Source organism: Musa acuminata, chromosome BXJ1-7 (genome assembly GCF_036884655.1).
Source record: "Musa acuminata AAA Group cultivar baxijiao chromosome BXJ1-7, Cavendish_Baxijiao_AAA, whole genome shotgun sequence".
Classification (NCBI taxonomy): Eukaryota; Viridiplantae; Streptophyta; class Magnoliopsida; order Zingiberales; family Musaceae; genus Musa; species Musa acuminata.
In genome coordinates this window covers 7,909,083-7,929,817 of record NC_088333.1, presented here as the reverse complement: position 1 = coordinate 7,929,817, position 20,735 = coordinate 7,909,083, and the positions used below count along the sequence as shown (strand labels likewise).

The 20,735-nt window shown below is 37.0% G+C and overlaps 2 protein-coding genes across 4 annotated transcripts; one reads left to right on the top strand and one right to left on the bottom strand.

Moving 5' to 3' along the window:
- Nucleotides 1-92: 92 nt before the first annotated feature.
- LOC103991320 (phosphatidate phosphatase PAH1) lies at nucleotides 93-8,396 on the bottom strand. Of its 2 annotated transcripts, XM_009410730.3 has the most exons (12): nucleotides 8,101-8,394; nucleotides 6,497-7,653; nucleotides 6,070-6,422; nucleotides 5,367-5,959; nucleotides 5,210-5,283; nucleotides 3,720-3,804; nucleotides 2,402-2,488; nucleotides 2,131-2,203; nucleotides 1,717-1,760; nucleotides 809-937; nucleotides 626-724; nucleotides 93-449 (listed from the first exon to the last, which is right to left on the bottom strand). In XM_009410730.3, exons 2-12 carry the CDS (start codon nucleotides 7,462-7,464, stop codon nucleotides 393-395), a joined length of 2,562 nt encoding a protein of 853 aa, XP_009409005.2. In that variant the 5' UTR covers nucleotides 7,465-7,653; nucleotides 8,101-8,394; the 3' UTR covers nucleotides 93-392. The 2 variants fall into 2 exon arrangements, 1 of the variants encoding a protein (XP_009409005.2); XR_010515013.1 differs by lacking the exons at nucleotides 93-449; nucleotides 1,717-1,760 and having other exon boundaries at nucleotides 704-724; nucleotides 8,101-8,396.
- A 2,962-nt stretch (nucleotides 8,397-11,358) lies between these two features.
- LOC103991802 (protein GAMETOPHYTE DEFECTIVE 1) lies at nucleotides 11,359-20,239 on the top strand. Of its 2 annotated transcripts, XR_001978887.2 has the most exons (7): nucleotides 11,359-11,887; nucleotides 12,752-12,829; nucleotides 12,948-13,028; nucleotides 16,535-16,692; nucleotides 16,794-17,896; nucleotides 19,477-19,852; nucleotides 19,993-20,239. XR_001978887.2 is itself a non-coding variant. In XM_018828467.2 (6 exons), the coding sequence occupies exons 1-6, from the start codon at nucleotides 11,435-11,437 to the stop codon at nucleotides 19,599-19,601; spliced, it is 1,998 nt and encodes a 665-aa protein (XP_018684012.2). In that variant the 5' UTR covers nucleotides 11,359-11,434; the 3' UTR covers nucleotides 19,602-20,239. The 2 variants fall into 2 exon arrangements, 1 of the variants encoding a protein (XP_018684012.2); XM_018828467.2 differs by having other exon boundaries at nucleotides 19,477-20,239.
- Nucleotides 20,240-20,735: the final 496 nt, after the last annotated feature.

Genomic DNA, 20,735 nt, shown 5'->3' with positions numbered 1-20,735 from the left:
TTCTTGAGAAGCTTTGCCTTGTTCACCTCTGTGACTTGGATGAAGTGAAAACTAAGCAGGTGATTTCAACATGACTCTTTAGGGCGATAAGCTACAAAAGAGTACAAGCTATAAGTATAAAGATTAAAATGAACAAGACAGGGACCATTTCTTTACAGGTTATCCTCAACATTATTTACCGACCACTGACCTCAGGGGAGGGAGTAAAGAATCCTCGAATAGTCATCGCTAATTTACAAATGTAAACAGCCCTTTAATAGAACGATAGTAACAAGTTTGCTTGTTTGAATCAAATGAACCAAATTACCGCCTGGCTGGCCGCTGATAAAAATGGTGGAATCGTTAGTCACCAGGAACTGCAGTAAAAGGTTGAGGCATGCTATTTTGATGGACTAGCCCTCGATGTTTAGCAATGGCATCTTCCAATAATTCCAAGAATTATATTCCTCCTGCACAACAGAGCAAAAGATCAATTATCTGAAAGATTGATTAACTGAAAACTCATAATGCATTTAGATTAAAAATGTAAGTGCTAGACCATCGTTCTTTGACTCTTTTTTCTAGTAGAATGTTCGGCATAATTGCCATACACAGGATCATCAATCCTTTATGAATGAATACACACCTGCTCAACCAAAGAAGTGGGTGGAAACATATCATTCACCAGGGTATGCAAGGAGGTATAAGATTTCACATCAATGCAGTGATTGATTGCCACTTCACCCTGTCATTAAGAAATAACATCAATAGGACCATGCCATAGTAAATATTCCTTGCGAACATTAAAGTTGTAGAGCAGCACAGCTACCTTTGGGTTTATGATGAATATCTTTCCTTTGGGAATCCCAATTTTTCTGTAGCTGAGCTCATCAGTGTCTCTGTTCCCAAAGCCCGCATAAAATGGGTTGTAATCAGAAGGAAAAAGTGCTTTAATATCCTGCAAAGGGAAAAGACCTAATCAACAAACTTGAGTTTGATATTATAAAGGAAAATGTAAATTTCTGAGAAAATCTCTGAATCCATTCCGCTAATAAAACAATTATAAGTAATTGACAACTCCCATGCTTAGAGAACTACAATGGCATCTTATGTAACTCTAGCATTTAACAAGAATAATTTATGAACTATGGTGTCTTGGACAAGATGAACGATAGTTTACCCAGATTCTTTCAACAACAATGGCATCTTTCAACTTGTGTTATCATTCTAGAATTTGATCTGTGAAAAAATCCAAGTGGAGAATTTAAAGTTTCTCTCTCTTAAACTCATGCCAATATATTAAGAAAGTAGTTTACTGATAGAACACCAGTCAACTATGTAACTTGAAATGTTTACCCAGTTTAAGTGTGATTCAGTTGTGCGCCAGAAGGATTTCTGGTCATGGATAACAGAAGAATGAGACTGTCCCTCTTATACTAGAAATTAGCTAGAGGAGACCTATCTAGTCTTGTCTGATGTTATGTATACCATTATTTACAGACTCGATAGGCAGTCAATAGAATTCCAAATTTCTAGACTTGTAGTGATAAAGGATGTTCCTTATAATTTTCTCCTAGCTAAATATCCAGATGAACCATGCATGCCATTGTTGTAAATCATTTTGGTGGTCATGCATGCTGGGGAAATATAAGTTCACTTCTTGTTGAACTGATTCTACATGTTTGTCTCATATAAAGAAGAAACAGAAGATGCATATCTATTAGGGAAAATAATTACCTCCAAACATGCAATCTTGAACTCATGAGGCGCTCTGCGTATAACTGTCAAAGATATAATCCGGGAATTAGGAAAATGGAATAAAAGATCCAACACCGTAGTATTGATTAGTGGTAAAACTTTATAGTCTTCAATAATGGTGGACAAAAAATGCTTGGTTAGCCTTTTCTATACATGTTCAACAAAAATCTATTCATAGCAGAAACTGTTGAAGATTGCCTGTGGCAGAGTCAGCTGCTTGGATGAGACTCTAATAGAACTGTTGCTTGATTAACAGTTCACGAGAATCAATGTCTTTGAGCCATTTCAACTTGTGAGGGAAGAGCTTAAAATTTGCAGTAAATGACTATAGATCTTTAACAAAAATTCCATTGCCACAAACAAAATCTTCAAGATAGGAAAAAACCAATTTACCTTCTCTATAAAGCGAAGGGAACAATCCATCAGGTGAAATTACAACAGGCCCATTAGGTAATGCTTTCCCATCCTGAAAATAGTTAGAGATTCAGAGAATATTGATTTAGCATAATTATGATAATTTAATGACAATTAATTGTGAACCAAAAATTGTTGGAAATAGAAGTAAGCCCTTTCTCACAAGGAGCCAATGCATTTATTACAATCAGGCACATGATAAAATATTCTACATAGTTAGACCCAGGTATTGAAGTGATCATGGTTATACCTGTTTAAGATTGAGAAGAAAACTTCTAGTAAGATATGCCTGAACAATCGCCCTTGCACTCAGGAATAGCAGTTGATAGCCATTTTCCTGGTCAAGAATGAGACAAAGGCATCATTTTATATGTTACATAGCACAAAGTATGTGCTTATTCCATTGCAAAAAATAACAGCAGAATAAACATATGTCCATATCTGTGGCAAATACATTTTCTGACCAAAAGAAGCAGCAGGCAAATATATACTTCAGAGAGTGTCAAATCATCCTAGAGAGATTTCCAGTTAAGAGCGATACTATACTGTAAATTAAGAAAAATGAACCTAAAGGCAAAACAAACAGTACTAACATGAGAAAACTCTGAACAAACATTATTATATATATATATAAACACACACACACACACACACACACACACACACACTAAAGTTAAGAGTCCATTTTAAGAGAGTCGGTAGTGGTGCAAATAAGTTCAGAAAACAATTACTACTAAGAGATCTTGATTCAAAGATTGACAAAATTTTAAGAATGTAAAGAATTTTGAAAGATATATAACAACCAAAAAGATGCAAAAGAGTAAGGATGATAAGATTCAAGGCTTATGATAATTTTTACAATAAACTTAGTACTAAGGATGAGGAAAATAATATTTTCCAAATTGCTGGTCTATTTCCGTGAATATGGTACACTGAAGCCGAAACAGACAGCAGTATTGCTGGGTGAGGGGTGAACAAGAAAGAAGACTAAGAAGAACAAAGAAGGAAGAGGAAGAAAAGGGATGAGGAGGTGATGTACCTAGCAACTGGCAAAAGGTGGTCAAGATGAGATACTCACAAGGACCTACACATCCAAGTCAGTCAGACTAGTGGAGACTGGCCAAACCATGCCAAACTGTATGAAGTTGAAAATCCTTGTGATAATTACTAGCAGAACTAAAACAGTATCCACTATGGAAATTTCTGGTGCTTCAAAGAGTCGAAACATACCAAAATGGTTCCATAAGTTGTAATGAGAGAAGATGAAAGATGAATAAGACTCAATGCAAAGTTAGCATAATAAATTGGAACTCGGTTTGCAATGGTAGCAAAAGCAAACTAATCTACAAAATGCTATATAATCCAACCCTTGTTTCTTTGCTTCTTCTATTGCATTCAAAATTTTTAACACAATAAAGACTCACTTATGTAAACATATTCTTAGCACATTGATTTTTTATGAAAGAAAACCAATTCAAAACCATTTATTAGGTAGATACAAAGAGAGCCTATAGAAAAACAGCAAGAGCCCATACACAAACTTCTCAAATTAGTGCATAGCGTGTAACCTTTATTGCAGAAAAAAGTCCAGCTACCCCAGATTGAGTCCAATCCCTTCCAACCAGTGGCATGAACTGTCCTAGAACATCGGACCTAAAATATGCAAAATGAAGTACTCCATCATATCATTCTGAAATTACAAACTAGCTCATAAAATTAAAGGTAAAATGCATGAAATCAAGACATAATACACAAGATAATCACCCTTTATAAAACCGCAGCTAGTTGGAGTGAAAACCATGATCAAATGTAGTTATGGAATTCCTATAAAATGTTAAAGTTTAGAATGAACCAATGGTTGATAAAGGCCCATGCAGTCTATTCCCATCACAATGGATACAGAATCAGATAATAGGTGCCTAATAAAACCTTTCCTTACGGCCTTTGAGATTTGAACAAATCACATCTGCACAATTCAAAATTTGGGGAACTAATTCTTAAACTAATATGGGATTTAAATTTAAGAGCAATAACTTTAGTATGATGATCAGCTAAAAGCAAATAATTGCCTGGAAACTTCTTATATCATATCTACACTATAGGAGAACACAAAATGGGAACTGATACTGAAACTTATGCTTAGCCCTGATTGACCCTGATTTACATAGAAGCATGCTACGTTGAGTTTCATAGAAGCATACTGATGTCCTTTTCTTTTCTTTTCTTTCCTTATGTTTGTGTTGGATGTGAGGGCTATAACTTAAGCTCTAATGTCTATTATTTCCAGAAATTCTTCATAAAAGCACCTATGCAACAGTATTGATAGCCATCCGAAGTTGTTGCCACGAGATAGAGAGTTCATAACTAGGTACCTTATTGGGTCTTTCATATAGTTCCACTAAGAACTGTTGGAATTTTTTATTGGAAGCGAAGAATGTATCTATTCCAGCATTAACCAGTTACTTTTTTTTTTTTAAGTCACTGACCTTCAGAATTTTTGCAGTAATTTTATGTACTTTCCTTAAAATTTCAAAAGAGATGTTGGGATTTTGATCATGTGTAATCAAAGCCAGCTAAAGTATCTTACCTTCGCACCGGATGCTAGTTAAGAAATAGCACAACAACAACTACAATTTCATGGATGATTCCTCTCTCAGCAATTGGAAGCAGCAGGAACATCATCTGAAGTAACTTTTCCATGATTGCCAACTGCTTGATCGACTTAAATAAACAACAAAATGCTTAATTCTGTAGCGTGTCAAGCTTGTTGACCAAAAAAAAGTTGAATGAACATAAAACATTTGAAGTTCCAGACTATGCCTATTAAACACCTAACAAAATCCTGAACGGAAGTTCTAACCCTCTATGTTAAGTCACAAGATTGTCTATTGTAGACCGTATAGGATAAAGTAATTAAGATAATTTAGAGGTTATATCGTTCTACAATGTACATTTCATTGTTAGCTGGAAGTTGGCTAGTATATTCCATGGTAGTATTAGCATATACTTATATGTATAGGTCATCTAGAACTACAACTAGGCAAATGAAGGTTCTTACTTTGTAATTGTTCCATCCACATCAGATATTACTATTCGTGCATTCCACCTCCACAAATAAATGTGTGCATCAACCTGTCAAAGTAGCCTGATCAAATGACTGGATCAAATTTATAGAAGCACTTGACAACCAAAGATCCATTAAAATAACATAAAACCTGTTGCCTCCCTAAAACTCTGGTAGAGAAACTAAAGGCTATCATATTCTGTCCCTCCTTTAAATTTAAAGAAGCAATCTGCTCATTTGTAGGAATATTTGTCCGAAAATATTGCTTGCGAGGAGACTGGTTCATGTTACCATTTGCTACTTTTTCTGCATTTGGACTTTGCAATCCAGACTCTGAATCAACAAAAAGGTCCTCATTAGATGAGTTGCTATTGCTATGCTGAAGAGACCTGTACCTCCTAAATGGAATTGGCCACAGTCTCCATCTGCGACTGGAGGAAGGCGAGACTCCTATTGCATCCTCTTTCAACTTTGCTGCATCCTCATGTTCAACAGGTATGCAGTCTTTTGGTTCAATTGAAATGTTTAGATCAAATACAGCCTTTCCAAGTATGATGTGAGCAGCTTTATCCCAATGCAAATACTTGTTTCCACATCTGACAACAAGATTACCATTCTTAATAATGGATGAACCAGATGCCTCGAACTCTTCTTCAGATATACGATGTGCTTCAAAGAATTCCTCAGCAGAATTGCGACCCATACCAGGATGTAATAAGTTTCCACAAAGTGAAATTTCAAAACCTGTAGAGGATTGTGAATGAGTGACTGACAGAGCAAAAACAAATCATTACAAGGCCACGGAGTGAAAAAAAGGACCTAACTATTGATCCATATTGTTGTTATCCACTTACCCAACCCAGATATGTTACTTTCCATACAATGACTCTCCGTTGGATGGCATTCTTCTTCAGCAGCAGAACCACTAGGAGATGTTTGAAATTGTTCTTCATCATTAGTTACTGAATGGACAGAAGTAGTTGCACTCTCCTGTCGGGTAGTTTCAATGCTCAGGATCTTCTCATCAGAAATGACATATTCAATGTTCTCTACCATTAACCTCTGCGAGCATGATAAATCATAACCCTGATTCTGAGTCTGAGGAGTCAAATGTCGCTCAACCTCATCATCTTTCCATGTAGTGTCAACATTGTCATTGTCTTTCATATCTTCTGTTTTTGTCGTCAAGGTTTTTTGCGCATCAGACCTGGAGTTAGGATAATCGTTAATCGTAGGATCCTGGACTGTGATCATTATGAAAGAAGAAAATTTTGAGAATACCTGGACTCATCTTTTGCATCTAAGGACACATCTTGAGAATCAACATCCTCGGTATGTGACATAAAATCCAAACAGCTCTGAAATGTGTCATTTTTTCTCAGACCTGCAACAAGATCAGTAACATCACCCACTTTATAAGCCTCTTTATCAGATATAGGATTTTCTATACGTGCACTAGGGACTTCCAGCTGCTGCTCAGAAGCATCTTTGTCTTTCACAGTTGATCCATCCAGATCACCAAACAAACCAGATTCCCATGCATCTCCTCTGCCACTGAATTCTTTGGTGGATCCTTCACCAGGTCCAAGGTGAAACTGAGGCGTATCCAATTGCACATTGTCTGTGGTCTCTTTATTCGACGAGATTGGTGCAGTCAGAATGTGCCCATCTACACTGATCAACACCATCTCTGAATTAGAGTCATTTGATTCTTTAACCATATCTTCCACCTCGTCAAGGCTCCCATAGTGGTAATTGCTAAACCCTGAGGATCCAGCTGAACCATTCGGTGAAGCTTGTTCATCTTGAAACATGTAAGACTGCTCATCACTTATAGCAATTTCCCCCTTTTTTGTGTCAAAATCATTCTTCTGATCAACGACATTACTGTCAAAATCAATGCTTGGTCTCGAATTTAAAGTGTCGGATTCACCTATAACCTGACTGCTCGATCCTGCATCGTCACTTCCTGGCACAACCTCTCTCATGAAATAGGCCTGCCCAGAATTATCAAGATACATATGGAAGTTCGCTTCAACGCCATTGACGGAGATCGTAACGACCTTCTCAGCACCTTTTAGAACACCTTGGAACTTCCCAAACCGGACATACCACGGTGTACTGCGGTAGGTACCATCCTCTTGCTGGACAACAATGACATCGACAGCGCCACCAAAAGGGTGGAAAGGGGTTGCCACCGAGTAAACGCCTTGAGAGATGAGGCTTCCAACTCTTCCCACCACATTCATCTCGAACAACGCTAGAAAAGACTAGTGCATAATCTGTAGCTTTCGAGAAGGCAAATTTGAAGAAAATCCTCTTAACCAGCTCGCCAAATATCAAGATTGGATGATCAAACAGATTCCATTAAACTAAACCTAACTTTGCTCCTTATAGGTGGTGTCCTACCTCCACAGATGCTGACATTCTGCCAAATTCTGAGACAATTAATTGGTTTAATGTGTGTTAGACCAAATTCTCGAATATTACATATCAAGAATGCAGCAAATCGTAATCTAAATAAATTAACACAAATAAAAGATACATTTTTCTCCATCAACTCCCAGTAAAATTCTCATTTTGCTCTCCACCGTCTGCCAATTAGAAACCCAACACAAAACGAGATAATTGCCAACGTAGGACGAAGAAAAAGAAACCCTAGCAAAATCCTAACCTCGTTATTGCAAATCAAGAAGAGCCCCATTCACCAAAATTCGTTCTCACCGATGAAATAAAACAATCGAAACAAAAAAATATGAACGTGACGAAATCGAATCAACAATTTAATCCCGGAAACATGAGCAAAGAGATTGAAGAATCAAAGAATTGATCCAAGCGAGTAAGACGAATCGAAAACGAACGAGCCAAAGAAGGCGATTGCTGACCAGGCGAAGAGAACGCCGCGCGGGCCGTTGGCATCGATTCTTTAACTACGTCGGAACCAAATCTTCGGATACGGCGATCGGATGATGATTGCGCAAACGCACGCATACAAAGATCCGTTCGTTAGCCCCTCGCTCGGACGATCGGCTCTATCTCGTACGAGCTCCGGAGCCGATGGTGGGCGAAACGAGACGCGCTTGAGCTAAAAAGGGACGCCCGGCGGTGTCCGCAACCCGTTCCGTTCCCTTCCCGTTCTTATCCGATGAAACCGGAGAAAATTTCTTTCACATAACCCCCTCCAAGAAAACTACGTTTAGCTTCGAGTCCCCATCACACTTTGGCACATCACAATTATTTCTTCCGAATAATAACGGCGTCCCTCTCGCGTGGCTGAGAACGTGCGCGGGCTGCATAAGAGCCGAAGCGTTTTCGGCATTGTTTATTTGGGAGAACGACAACACGTGTACGGCACGTGTAGGATGCTCCCCCACTCGTTCTCCCCGCCGAAGGGAGTGGAGACATGTGATACGGTAGGATTTTGTGCGGTTACATGATGATGATGATGATGATGATGATGATGATGATATACAAAATATGCATCACATGGGTAGAAGCCATGCTTGCGTGTCACCGACCAGATCCATGAAATGGTTGACCCTATCACCTTGACACGCTTAAGCCTCATCGCACACGTTTATGTCGTGCCCTACTAAAGTACTTCATTAATTGGCGTTTCAGTTTTGTTTATAGTGATGTTTTACTAAATATACCACTAGCAATTTTCTATTTTGTAAGTTCGTCCGACTCCTATAAGGATTATTGTAATTTAATCTTCTTTGATTCGATCAAATCCAATTAGATTCATGTCGGTCTCCTTAAAGTACAAACATTTTATAATTGCTATAATGTTACCTCTTTGGTTTTTTTTTTTAATGCATCAGAACCCCCCCAAGAAAAAAAACCGAACCGTCGACCGATTTGGTCCACCAATTTAGGCTATTTGAGTTTTAGAATAAGTGAAATGCCCGTAATTAAATTCTCCAGTGGTGTATCGCATGTTTGATTTGATGTATCTTTTTCAGTTGGATATTAATCTCTATTTTCAAATATAATATTTTTTTTTTATTTTCTTGATTTGCATTATTTTCTATTCCAGATTTGGTTCCTTAATTAGATGTTTGAGTCTTCAAATATTTGAAATGATCTTTTTTTTTTCAATTATTTTCAAATGCCTCTGAATTCTAACTAACTCTTTTTTATTGTAAGGATAAAATATAAAAAAAATATCGTATCCTCTTTTTACTATTGATAAGGAAGATTTCAGGTCCAACCACGTCGCAACCGGTACCGTATCACGCCCTCGTCAAGTTAGCACGAGTATTTTCACTTGACAAGCCAGGATCTGTACCAAGATGCTCCTCGGTATATCCCATCCCAAGAAGCTCGGGACGGGTTGTATGGCATCATTACATGCATTCCAGGATGACGATCGCGCACATATACCACCTCGCCCCTCGGGAATCGGTTGCCACACCAAACCTACATACGGCCAATCCTCGTACAGTATAAAGAGCTCCTGACCGACATCTGGCCAAGGGGCGAAAAAGAAAGAAAGAACCAAGCACTGACTTAACCGTCGATGAGTTAAAGTCGGGAACCACCCGATGAGGGCCTTCTGTGTAGTAGTATGATTAACTTGGAAGCACGATCGTCTCAACCGAGAGGCGCCCTCCCTCCGACGGACTCGGCATCCCGACGCGTAGGTGTGATCAACCCCGGCGCCCCGTTCAACTGATCGTAGACTCCTGACATCGATCCGTGGATTAGGCCGTGCTGACTCACCAATCACAATGCATCAGTTCACAAATAACTATATTATAATTTCATTATAAGGATTTAGTCGAAAGACTTAATTATAACATTCTGACTGAGGTTTTGCAAGTAGATGAACTCAATCTTGCATGACACTTAGAATTGATGAGACCATGTGAAGGATATAATATTTCTCGTGAGCATGTTGGAAAATATAAAAACAATATAAAAACTATCAGCAGTAATAAGATTTATTTACTCATTGTCACTCGTAAAAAATATATTTATAGACATAGTTTAGCTCAAAATCGAGTTGTATACCTTGCAAAATTCATCTCTATGGTTAAAATGTGCACAAGAAAAAAAAAAAAAGGATGAATTGTCGGGATATTTTTTTAGTTTTTCACTTGAGGATATTATTTTAGATATTTCTCAAATAACATTCGCTATTTTTCATAATGTTAGAAATGTTTCGTGACGAGATAATTGAAGCAACACATGATAAATATAAGATTTGTATAATTTAATCTTTGATATGCCTAGTATTCAATCCTCGATTCATTTATAGTATTTTTGAACATGCTTATAGCATTTTTGATGCCTCCATCAAAACATAATAACTAAGGTAAATTTATTCAAAACATAATAGAAATTAGCTCATCACAAAAAATAAAAATAAAAATATGTATTATTATCGGTTTAGGAAAAAAACAACTAAATGGGAAGAATTTTATGTTAGTTATAATATTTTTATGTACACTTACAATGATTTTTACATCTGCACAAAAACAAAACAAGCTTACAAAAACACAGAAGCAAATGAACTTAAAATCAAACAAAAACCAACTCATATATAAAAATATTTTTTAAAAACATATTATTGCCAAACAAAAATAATCAAATAAGGATAATTATAAATAGACTTATATTATTTTTTATACATCCAAAAAATAATAAATGTCTATTTAAAAATAGACAAATAGATTTAAAACCTAACAAAAACCACCCCATACATAAACATAAGAATATTTATAATTATGTTATTACAAGTATATTTAAAAATCACAATAAATGATGGTGCCATTTCAAAAATATGAAAGGGGTACCTCCCTAGAAAATGTTTTAAAAAAGAGATTTATTTATGGAAAATTACTCAAATAAAAATAAAATATGTTTTTGTAGATTTGGAAGACTATTATATCATATATAAAGATGTATATTTATTTATGTGGGTTAGATGGGAGTTCGTGATAGAAGTCTGTCCGCTTCCTCAACAAATACTCCGCGACTTATGTTACGACCGAGGGTGGGAAAGAGGATGGGCGCCTCCTTATCGGCTTATCCTGGTAGGGAACAAAATCGTGACCTAAGTCGGGTCATGAAACGTTTTGATCCCGCTGGGAATCGGAGTGGGCAATCAATTCGTGCTATAAACATATTTCAAACGACGGCCCTTTTGAGACGTGACATTGAAACCCTCTGTTCGCCGACTTGTTTTGCGCTCGCCCGCGGCCCGTCTTGGACATGGCCCTTTTCTTCGATTTTAGCATCCCCTTCCTCGAGCGGGACAGCGGCGGGGGCGGCGGAGGTGGCGCCTCGTCGGAGAACAAGGCGCGGAAGGACGCGCGGCTGAGGGCGGTGGTGAGGGCCATGGAGCTCGGCTACGCCGGCGTCGCCTACGACCGCCCCTTCCGCGGCGTCCTGTCCGACGCTGACCGCTGCAAGATCGCCCCTTTCCCCCTTTCCTCCCTCCTCAAGGCCGCCCCCGCCCTCGCAGCCTCCGCCGCCTTCCACCGCGACCTCCTCGGCGCTCCCCTCGCCTCCCCCTTTCGCCAGTACACCCGCTTGACCATCTCCGCCCACTGCGCCGCCTCCGCCGTTGCCCTCAATGGCAACGCCCTACTAAGGACCTACGACCTAGTTGCCCTGCGCCCTCTGAACCAGGACGCCTTCGACAAGGCCTGCGAGTCCTCCGAGGTGCAATTGAGTTCCAGTTTTGTTCTTAGCGTTCATAACCTTATGCACTAATTTTGTATTTTCTAGAAGCGATTTGGGTTCAGCCGTAAATTGCACCTTAGAATCAGATTAATTTGGATTTCTTTAGAAAATCGTGATGTTTGCCAGATGCCAAAGAGGACGATGGTTACCAAATTCAAGAACGAATTACTTAGATGGTGAATCAGTATGATTAATCTCATTGCTTGGAAGACACGGGCACATAAATGCTCATATACGAAGGGCAGTGCCGTTGGGGTGCTAAGAATGAAAGCAAATCTGAGAATAGCCATATGTTGTGTAGTGTTAGTCCTCTTTTTCTGAGGTGATGAGGCAACATAATTCTTCGTGATAAAGTTCTTTGCTTCACATTTCAAACAATCAATTAACCTTCTAAAATTACTTCCTTGAATGCCATTATTGGTAATTACCAGAGGATAGTTTTCTGGTTTCTTTTACCTCATAAGAGGCTTCCAAGCCAAAAGATAATTCTTTGCTTTCATCTGTTGAGTACATTGAGTGGACATCATGAAGCACAATTGCAGAAGCATCATATACATTTATTAGACTGTCATTTATTTGATTCAGTCCTACAACCAAAAGAATTTATACAAACTCCTAATAAGAATCATTTTCTAAAAGTTTATAAATTGGTACATATTCTTGTTCCATGTAACTTAGTGCCTATTCTTCTGGTGCTTCTGACTTTTGTAATCCTGTGTTGCAAATTTTGTTGATGATGGTCTTTTTATCTTTCAACCTATATATTTTTCATAGAATTATTTCATAGTTTTGGTTGAGATCTGAGGTTCAAATGAATTTACTTGTTATTAAAATGTTAATCAGGTTGATATAATTGCAATGGATTTTTCTCAAAAACTTCCCTTCCGGCTGAAGCTTCCGTTCATTAAGCTTGCTATTCAGGTGCTGTAAGTGAGTATGCTGCATGCATCGGTTCTTTTATCTCGTTACAATTCCTGATTGTCTGGTCATATCTGCATATTTTTCTTGCTTAAATCTCATTTTGAATTTTTTTTTGCAGCGTGGATTATATTTTGAAATTACCTATTCTCACCTTATAGCTGATGTTCATGTTAGGAGGCAAATCCTATCAGATGCCAAGGTGAATTAGTAATTTTTCTCTGCTTATTTGAGAAACTAACTTGAGCTGTGCTATTTGTTTACTTTACAGGCATCTGTTGGTGGGTTTATGTTTAGTGTATTCTATTGTGAATTTGAAGGATACCTATTTCCTTTAAACCAAGTGTCGTGCAATATGTTCTTTGTTCTCTTACTCTTGGTTCTGTAATTCAGTTCTCAAGCTTTAACTTGTTCTCTTATGGATAGACTGAATATGTGACTTATTTTCTCTCTTTTGTTTTTACCCATATATATTTGTGGTCTAACCAAGGTTTGAGTATATGTCTAATTAGAATCTGGATTTTGTTTTTGTTGATAGCAGAGCACTAAATTTAGGTTTCTTCTATTTTTATCTGGTTGAAGAGTAATTGTATCATTTAATTTTACAAATATTTATTTGTATCTATAGAGAATTAGTTGGGATATTCTTCTTTTTATGTTTTTAGGTAAAGAGTCTAAGTGATGGTGTTTGACTAAGATGTTTCTTTCTTTAGTTTAAGGTTGAGAAAAGGTCCAGATTTGTTGAATTTTGGATTACTAGGGAAGCAAAGGTAAGAAAGAAACCTTGGTTGCTTTTCACATAATGTTTCTGTTTATGCTACTGTAGCTTAAACAATAAGTACTATAGTGATTTGAGCAATAACTCCGTGGCTGTTTCATTTGTTCTTTGGGTCCTTTATAAGAAATTAATCAATGCATGTTTGAGCTGTACCAGCCTTTAGAAAAGGAACTACTATATGATTTATATTAAAATTAAGTAAATTTTCTCGTCTGTTGCTCCTAGACACTGTTTCTTCTTCCTCTGTATTGTTTCATTTGTTGCAACACTTCTCTTCCTTCACCAATATCTCTGCACAATCATCATGCTTCCTTCATCAGGAGGTACTTTCGTTGTGTGCCGAACAAGAGTCCTCTATGGTTCTAAGGAAGCAAAAAAGACTTGTGGAGAGAAGAAGAAGGTGATTATTTGCAGATCTAGTAATGAAAATAAGATTTTCTCTAGAATCTCTACCACCCATCACATGGATGCTATCAATTGCTCTATGGTACATCAACCTCTGAGATTTGGGATTGATCTGCAAAATATTATATTGAAAACCCATCATTGCGTTTGGATTACTATCTGTTGGGAGTGGGGTCCCTTTGCTTGCAACTGTTAGCCATGAGGCCATGAGACTGTTGACTGTCTCCAATCAGGCTAAAGTACCATTTTGTTGTGTTGGCTTAAGATTTGTCATTTGAGGCCTATCGATAGGTGTGAACTCCCAATATATTGGTGTCATATAAATATAACTTTTTTAAGTAAATTATAGATTGTGATGCAATACGTTGAAGCTAGGATTGAGCATCTAGACATCTGTAACTCAACATGAGAGTTTTATTGGAGAGAATATTTATATGGTCTTTTGTGTTAACAACACTTGAATATATAAACTAGAAAACATTGTGTTTGTTCTTAATTTTTCAAACTCAAGAGTCAAGATGATCTTCTTTTAGATTTCATATAATCATGTGTTTGATTAGACTGTCTTTGACTCCTATACTAGCATCTTTGGGCATCTTTAATTATTGACCAGACTATTTTACGGCATGGCATGGACTCTGAGATTGATGTGGCTTGATCCCTCATTCATTATGATAACTTTATTCATTGTATAGTTTGGTCAAGTCAATAATCATCATCTATGAAGTATGTAAGAAGCATCACAAGCATAGATGAGTAGCAAGCATTCACAAGATACTTTAATGGCATGTGCAAACTAGAAAACACTAAGTTAAAAGTTCAAATCACGCACACACACACACACACACACACACATACACACACATCACAAGCATAGATGAGTAGCAAGCATTCACAAGATACTTTAATGGCATGTGCAAACTAGAAAACACTAAGTTAAAAGTTCAAATCACACACACACACACACACACACACACACACATTTGACATGTCTTGAAGTCTCCTGTAGATTATGTAGACCTATGTACATGTAGCCTATTAACATAATTGTGTGAGATAAATGTGCATTATTATGTTCTGAAATTCCCAACATTTTAAAGAGGTATCCAACATATGCTGGTGTCCAACACAAACAAAACAAATGTTTTGAAGTGTTTGTGCTTCGTAGATTTTGTGTGGAGTCAGTGGTCCCTTCTCATCAATCACATGTATTGTATGTGCAAAATTTTAGTTATGTCATACTTGGGCCCATGAGAAAGATCGTTCTTGAGGTTAGCTTTTACCTGCAATGTGATTAAGTGTACTTTAGAACAAATACTAATCCTGATGATGTAATTAGGAAGGACAAATATTCTAGAATATACTTCTATTTTTAGGTCTTGGATGCAAGGTCTTCTAGTATACAATTTGAAGCCATAACCTTCAGTTTTTGTGATATTATTTAAGTATATGTTCCACTGTCTTTCATGAAAAAGTGCTCTGAAATAGGAATGAAGTACCTTTATCTGCAGCTTTATTTGGCTTTGCTCCCAAATATATATTTTTTCTTAAGATGCAATGACAGATATATTGTTTATCCTATGAAATCTTATGACATATAACCAGTGATAGCATGCTTATCCTACTAATGCTGATGGTCAGAGAATTTGTTGTAGTCTCTTGTAAAAGAATTAAGTATTGCTTGCTAAATGTCACATGCTGTTATTATTTTCTATTACCAGCAATAGTAAGTATCCAGGAATACCTTATCACTCACATCCACCCTCATGAATGGTTACACAAATCCATGTATCCAACACATGAATGGGTAAAATGCTCATTAGCCTTTTTGATTATAAATCTTACATATCATCTGATATCATGCTACTAGAAGTGGATTTTTTTGTTATTTGGGCCTCTTATGAACTTCTGCTGCTTGTCATTCTCTCAGAATATTGAATTTTAAGTATGTAAATTATTTTAATTATCTTTCTTTGATATTAAGTTGGACAAACAACTAGGATTTTAGATCAGAATCATGTGTCCATATCATTATAACATTTCCAGTATAAAACTTGGTTATCTAAAGCCACTACAGTGCATGTCTGGAACTATTTTTAAAGAAGGAATTTAGAGTGAGGAAGTACCTAGAAAGTGGGTGTTCTGACGAATTTTAACAGAGTTGATAAATTAGTAATGCACAAATACAACTTTCTGTCTGCTCGCAAGAATGAGAAAAGGTTTAAAGAAACGGAAGGACAACTGGGATAGCAGAGGGGGTCAAATGAATTTTGGAAGGAAGAATAACTTTTGAGTCCAATGTCATATGGTTACTGGTCTTGAAAGATTGTGGTGACATATGGTGAAGCTTTATGCTTTGGAGATGTTGTCTGTTGTAATCTCTTCAGACATCAAGACCAAATCTGTTTTATAATTGGCATGTTTGCTAGATTAACCTTCTCTCACAGTGGCTCATCTAGTCTTTTAGCTGGTTGTATTCTAAAACATAGATTTCATGCATAACATGTTCACTTTTGGATTTATAGCTACTAGCTGACTGGACCAGAGGAAAGAATCTCATCTTTTCAAGTGCTGCTTCTACTGTTAATGATGTTAGAGGGCCATATGACGTTGCCAACCTGGCAGTATTTTTGCTTGGTCTGTCTTTGGAGCGAGCTAAAGCTGCTATTTCGGGAAATTGCAGGTTGATTAATCCTCTCTTTTAAATGGCTGAAACTTCTTATGCATCTTATGTAATATATATTGCATATGTTTGTTGTTTTATGTTGTTTGTTTCATTAACAGGTCACTGGTAGCTAATGCTCTAAGGAAGAAGCATTTTTACAAGGAAACTATTAGAATCGAAAGAATCTTACCGGATGAACAATCCAACTCAAAAAGATTTTGGTTTGATGACTGGAATGAATGGGATCCTCTATCTAGTGGGAAGGGTGATTTGCCATCATTGGATAATATGCCAGAAATGTTCTCTTCTACTAGCAAACCGCCTTTTAGCTCAAATTCAATTGATTTCACATCTATATTCAGTGAATCACCATTTTTATTTGGTGAAAATCCTGCATTGACGTCATCAATCAAGACATTTGGGTCACCTACTGCTCCCAATGAAATTCCTGCTGCTGTTGCTGATGATGCAACAGATCAAGTTGCTATTGATGAAAGTTCATTGTTAAACAAGATATCTATGACTCCGACAACTCTAAGTCAACAGAAGCCTGCCTGTGAAGATGTTCTAGTTTCCCCAGATGATATGGCAACAGTACTTGCTGATTCTAAGGAATCTTGCCAATCTTTTGAGCTCAGTGAATGCCTAAAAATTTCAGATGAATGTATGGTTTCTCATACTGGTACGTTCCCTTCAGCCACTGCAGCATCAAAGGCTAGCAACTACACTTATACTGATGATCTTCTACTATCAAATGCTGATCAAACATCCTCTGCTGTCACGGAAAAGAAACCATCTAATATGCTTGTGGAGGTTCAGAAAAGTTCAGATCAGTTTTATAACCTTGCCATTGAGACTTCAAATGATGCTGCAGAGTTTGTGGAGTGCATTCCTGATGTTGCAGGTGATCAGATGTCAGTGGATGATGAAGGGCATTTTTTTGCTGATGTAGTGGCGAAAAAGGATATACCAAAAATAGTTGAGCAAGAGCAGAAACGTCACGGTGATCATTGCATGACTCTGCAGAAGTGTCTTCTACAACCTGTATCAAGTAACATAGGAGCAAGCTTAATATCATCAGGAGAGGATATTCTATCAAAAGGTGCTTTAAAGGAGACCAAAGAGCAGAAGGAAGGAGTTCCTTTTTTTAAAATTGATGCTCTAGTAGAGAAAAACACAACTGTGGTCAAAGATGAGATCCAGAAGTCAGAAACTAAATCAGGTACTGCGATCAATATGATTTCCCTGTCATTTATATGGCTACCTAAACTATCTCTGTAGCTTGGTTGAGTTTGTACAGAAAAAAAGGATGAATCAATAGCTTACATATGTAAAATTAAATATTTCATCTTCTAAGTCTCAATTATTTCCTTTTTTTCCTATTAAGCAGCACAACTTTATTTTCCTTTGCCTTGCCAATCTTGCCCATTGACATGCCTATGGTCAAGCCAAGCCTTGGTGACGGTTAAACCATTTCTATTAAGTACTGAAGTATGCTATATCATGCACATGTCTTTTGAACATTGGAGTTGTATGATGCTTGTTGGATCCATGAATGTCTGCATTGCTAGGGTTCTTGTTTATGATGTTTGCTAGGATGTAATGCATGGTCATTTGTTGGTTTACATGCATCCACTGGCATGTAAGATAATCATGCTTCAATATCGAGCATGCCAAGTGCAATAAGCCTGATTAACCCATCCATGTCGGTAGTCCTGTTTACTGTGACATAGCATAGTATTTATGCACTTATATTTGGTGGATAGAGATAAGCCTTGTGCCCTATATATATATTTGTGTGTGTGTGTGTGTGCTTAAATGCTATGAGACAAGGGAGGCAGAAACACTTTCTCAGGTTTTCTCCTTCACTGTTGTACTTTCCTTTTTTTTTTTTTTTTTTTTTTCTGTATTCTATTTTGTATATTTTGGTCCGGTGATCCCTAAAAACCCATTAACTTTTGTTGCGATTTCTTGATGGTGTCTGACTTGCTGTGTGTCCAGATTATTTGTTGTTTGATCCTTGTAGGTTTAAGGGTGACATCTGCTGTCTGTCCCTTCTACATAAGGTTTGAAAATCTGCTGTCCCACTACTCACTAGAAAATCTTGGATCTGAAAATCATCAAACTTATTTTGAATAGTTTGCAGTATGGCCCAGTAGAGTATGGCACAAGTGCCTAGCACCAGACTTGTACCCAAGTGTACCACCTGGTATGCCTGTTACAGGGCCATTACTCCCTGATAATTGGCAATATAAGCTATGTACCAAGCTGTTTCTATTTTTTGTTTTTTAAGCCTTTTTAGGTTCTTTTTCCGAGCCTCAATACATACACATACGGACACTGCTCTGACTGACAATACCAGTACACGAAATTTGCGAAACAATTTAGATAGTCTTAAAGCCTAACCTAACCATATGATTATTTGTTTGAAGATTTAATTTTCTTTCATTGATATGATTTTTATTGAATTATTTCTTGTAAATTAGGGTTCTAGGATAATTTTCTGTTTCTATTCAACTAGTTCTAGAATTAATTTGGGTTTTATTGAGATATTTGGATTTTGCTTTTTGTGTTTGGGGATTACTGGTTCTTGTGTCCTACAGTAATTGTGATAAAATTCAACCATGTTTTAGATCATGAATGCAAATTTCACAGCATATTTGACCTACATGTTTGTTGGTTACATACCTGGAGTCAGATGGTATTAGTTGCTTTTGCAAATAGTCTCTTGAGTTTGTAGTTTTCATTGTCAGAAGCTTTTTGAAAAATATTGTTATATGAGTTATTATTGGTTGCTTGCAGGAAGAGGAAACCATAGAGAAAGGTTATCTTATCCAGCTTATCCTTTGCCTTTTAAGAGTCTGTTTAAGCCTTTGCTTTTCCAGAAGAAACTGTGCAAACCAAAAAGAAAGAGGAAGCATTTATAGGAAAGATGAGTTATTATCCTTTTTAACAGGCATATTTCTTGATATATATTTATATATATCTCAGCTTTCTTTGTTTTGCTTCTCTTCTTTCTATCCTTTGGTTTTGTTTCTATCTTCTTACTCATGTCAGAAGTTTGTCATTGACTCATATATCTCTGCTACATTCGTCTGAGTTTTTCTTCATCTAATAGCTTGGGCAGTTGATGATACCTGTTCAATACAAAGCTGAATTTTTTGATGAACGATATGCAGTATGTGGAACACTTCATTGCTTTTTATATTATGTTGTCATCATTTATGTAAATTATACAGGCTTCTAAATCTGCTGTATAGGTTAGCCAGTGATTTTTTTATTATCATTTTAACTTGACAAGCAATCTGTTTGTTGCAGATTACAGCTGAAATTCGAGGAACAACTCCCAGATCTTTGAATGTAGTTCTTTAATTTAAAAATTTTACTTTGTTACAACATTTTTAGGTACTGTATCTTTTCTAGAAGAAGCTAAATAATTTCAATGGTGCACAGTTTGGTTGGGTTGTGTATACGGTTAAACTGAAAGCACAACTGATATGTTCAATTTTCCTAAACAGATATGAAATTAACAAAGAAACCAACAGAGCATATTTGGTTTGGCTTGGTTCTTGTCGTCACTTTTGCATTGGATGGTTCAATTCTATGTTATATGCCTGTTTGCCCTTAGGGGGTTACCAACTGTCTCCATGTCAATGCAGAAAGGGAAGATTGGTTCTTACACAACTAATTTTCCTCAGAAAGATAAGTAATAATATCAAGAAAAATCATCAAAATCTACAGCGATTATTGTTGGGCTTGGATCAAAGTCAGAAGTTCTAAAAAAAATAAATAAAGTATTTAAAAAGAGAGAGAACATGCTTAACTATTGCAGTAGTGGTCTAAAGTGGTTCGAACTTGAGTGACAATCCTATGCTAGTGAAGGAATTATTTAAAAAAAGGTGGTGACAGTTCGACTAATAAATGAGCCATGTGTGTGTGGTGGAGCTAGGATCAGCCACTGGTGGAAGAAAAGTGAGGTTACGTTGCTGTACTAGTAGAGGGAAATAGATAGATAGATAGATAGATACAGAGGAAGAGGGGATAAGGATTGAGCACCTCAA